This window comes from Sinocyclocheilus anshuiensis, unplaced genomic scaffold, assembly GCF_001515605.1.
Source record: "Sinocyclocheilus anshuiensis isolate Anshui unplaced genomic scaffold, SAMN03320099.WGS_v1.1 scaffold1024, whole genome shotgun sequence".
Classification (NCBI taxonomy): domain Eukaryota; kingdom Metazoa; phylum Chordata; class Actinopteri; order Cypriniformes; family Cyprinidae; genus Sinocyclocheilus; species Sinocyclocheilus anshuiensis.
The window spans coordinates 895-4,310 of record NW_015552843.1 but is presented as its reverse complement, the minus strand read 5'-3'; the positions used below and the strand labels follow the sequence as shown (position 1 = coordinate 4,310).

At 35.9% G+C, this 3,416-nt stretch overlaps 1 protein-coding gene across 2 annotated transcripts in view; it reads left to right on the top strand.

Moving 5' to 3' along the window:
- The window catches only part of LOC107668102 (aldehyde dehydrogenase family 9 member A1-A), a 7,178-nt gene extending 4,909 nt beyond the window's left edge, over positions 1–2,269 (top strand). For both annotated transcript variants that reach the window (XM_016459892.1, XM_016459891.1), the window contains exons 8-12: positions 21–209; positions 729–816; positions 960–1,101; positions 1,405–1,517; positions 1,674–2,269. In XM_016459892.1, coding sequence (XP_016315378.1) covers positions 21–209; positions 729–816; positions 960–1,101; positions 1,405–1,517; positions 1,674–1,768 — 627 coding nt within the window. In that variant the 3' untranslated portion in view covers positions 1,769–2,269. The remainder of the gene's footprint in view (positions 1–20; positions 210–728; positions 817–959; positions 1,102–1,404; positions 1,518–1,673) is intronic.
- The last annotated feature ends 1,147 nt before the right edge of the window (positions 2,270–3,416 follow it).

Genomic DNA, 3,416 nt, shown 5'->3' with positions numbered 1-3,416 from the left:
CCCCCCCCCCCCCCCCCCAGGTCTGCTGCAATGGAACACGGGTGTTTGTGCAAAGGGAGATCATGCCACAGTTCTTGGAGGAAGTTGTGAAGAGGACCAAGGCCATACCTGTTGGGGATCCCATGTGTGAAGAAACACGCATGAGTGCCCTCATCAGTAAACCTCACATGGAAAAAGTGCTGGGCTTCATCAAGCAAGCAAGAGAACAGGTACTGCAGTACAGTGATTAAAAGTCAATGACAACATGAAATGAATCTATTTTGTAAATGCATGTTATAGGTTTTATTGTGAACGATTTGTATGAATATGTTTTTAAACATTTTTTTGTTTATTTTATTTTATTTTTTTGACCATGTTTAATTAAGATGTCAACTCAATCTTCTGCTGAAAATGACAGACTTCTCTCTGGTTACATATGCCAGACTTATCCAGTCAATTTGTCCACCTAAACCCTCCACCTCCACAATTGACAACAAGCTTGCATTCATGTTGTTGTGTTTTGTGCAACACCCACATCTCAAAATCCAATCCACAACTGATGCATTGAACCAAGTCCCTGTCCTACTTTTTTTTTTTTCTTTTCCAAAAATCAGACTCAAATATACCTCACGTTATGTAAGACAAGGTCTGTCTCTCCTTCCATTTTATCATGACTTGAACTACTTTATTCTACTGTTTGTTCAAATATTGTTTATGTAGTTGAAAAAACGTTCTCATTGTTTTTTCAGGGTGCAAAGGTTTTATGTGGAGGAGAACAATTTCTTCCCAATGATCCCAAACTGAAAGATGGGTACTTTGTGTCCCCATGTGTGCTGGGTGAGAAAGCCATATTATTACCTTCATATTAATTTGGATGTTATTTAACAAATGCTTGAACTTTATCTCAAAACCAGCTTGATTCTGAGCCACCATTTCTTTATCTGTACTTACTTTTACTTTACTGCAATACACACACACAGATAATTGCAGGGATGATATGACCTGTGTGAAGGAGGAGATCTTTGGCCCTGTGATGTCTGTTCTGTCTTTTGACACAGAGGAGGAAGTTCTTCAAAGAGCCAACAACACAACCTTTGGCTTGGCATCTGGAGTCTTCACCAGGTCACGCCACCATACAGCAATATAATATAATATACTTCCTGGTGACGCCTGTTGTTTTATACTAAGCTCATAATAAACTAGGAAACGTTTTAGCATTTTCATTTACAAAATAATTCATTTAATAAAGTCTTTTTGTAGAGTTTGAGTTTTCTTGTAACCAAATCAGTTATCTACAAAAATATAATAATATTGTAAAGATTAATTTCTGTGAATCATAGAATTTATTTAATCACACTAAATTAACCCAGTAAACTGCCTACCCTAATAGTAGATTTAACATTCTCCTGTGCTGTGTTTTTACAGGGATATAGCTCGTGCCCACAGAGTTGCTGCAAACCTTCAAGCAGGAACGTGCTACATCAACAACTACAATGTTGGCCCTGTGGAAGTTCCTTTTGGAGGCTACAAGATGTCAGGTACTCCAAACTTATAGTTTCATGGGTGATTATCGATGGTGTCATATACAGGAAAAACTGTAAACCTCAATCTGTTCTGCCAAGTGCTTTAGTACACAAGTATATTTCATAAATGCTAGAGAGATCTAACCTATTATTATTCTGCTTTTCATTTAGGGTTTGGAAGGGAGAATGGACAAGTGACCATCGAGTACTACTCTCAGCTCAAGACTGTTGTGGTGGAAATGGGAGATGTGGAAAGCATCTTTTAGGCTTTTGTGGCGTTAACCACCAGCATTCCTGATAGCAATGTGATTTCCAAAGTTCTCAGATCTATAGCTCTATCTATGAAGTTTGCAGTGTAACATATTAAAATACATTTTATAACTAACCTTTACTTGAAATAGCCAAAAGCTACACAGTTGTTGCTTTGACAGTCTATATGTCTGTCTCAGACTTCCAGATGATCCAGATTGGTATGATATTACCAAAATGTAAGAACACTAGAAAAGGCTTCACTGTTTCAGTTCTGTGACACAGAATTTTCATAATTTTCAAAATGCTAATAGTTCAAAATGCTCATTAAAAACAAAGTGCCATCTAATGTTTCTACTACAGTTTTATTTCACAAATTTATTATAGTCGCCTGGTGTTAAGACTTGTTTGTTTTTCGTCACTTTGTCCCTACCTCTCTACGCCATGAAGAATTGGTATTAGACTGGTGGTTGACAAGTTTGTAATATTTCAAATAAAATTACCTTGGATATCAAGAGCAAAATATTGTCTGTACTCTTACTTCACTTTTATGTAACTTATGTCTGTGGTGTCACAGGTTCCATATGTGTGCCCTTACAGACAATGATAGGGACTATTGTGAATGAAAATAATTTAGTTACATTCTATTTATTCCTCAGCTAAATTAAGATAAGATGAAAACAATGCCACTGGAATCAGTTTGCATTCTACTAGATTGCTGCAACATGTATGTATAATGCATGCACTTGAAACGAAGAACATCAATCATCATATTCTCTAAATGTGGATACCTTTTTAAAGAATTCGATTGGTCCTAGAAATTGTCTGTCTCTACAATGTTTATTTTTGACACCGATGGGGTTCTTCAAAGAGAAATGGTCTCCCTCTAAGATTATGAGCAAGTCACTGACAAACAAATCTGTGTGGTGGGTAATTAAGAAAATGATATTGTACACTGTATAGTAAATAGCATATTTATCTTGGAAGAATTATTTGTACATAAGACTACATTTACATAGTGAAAAGAATAAAAAAATATTTTTGATCTCAGTCTACATATGTGATAGACATCGGTTATATTATGATCATCTATGGTATCTCCTTTTAAGACATCTTTAGTAAAACAACAGCTCCATATTCAACGGATAACATACAAATCACTTCATCCGGAAGCAACAAGACCTGCGGACGGATGTCTGTTGCGCATAACCTCAGAAAACTTCCAAGAGAAGCAAATGACTAAAACCGGGCTCACACTGCAGGAGTTTTAAAATCCTAACCGATTATGAAATCTGGTTGCAGCACGGAGAATCTTTGCAGATTATCTTACCTCAAATCTTAAACATGCACACACTTCAAGATTTGAAAATCGTGGCGCATCACACACCACCAGTGTTGGGAATGTTACTTTGGAAATGTAATAGGTTACAGATTACAAGTTACCCTATTTAAAATGTAACTTTTTCAATTACTTTATTAAAGTAATGTAACTGATTACTTTTGATTACTTTTATACATTTCTAATGAATGTTTATTTGCAACTGTTAATCATTTTCAAACATTTACACCATGCAGGGTTAACCTTACCGTAGTGCTCAACACTGTCAGACTTTCAAAATCCTTCATCACTTGAATTAAGATGATCAAATTTGAACACATCCACCA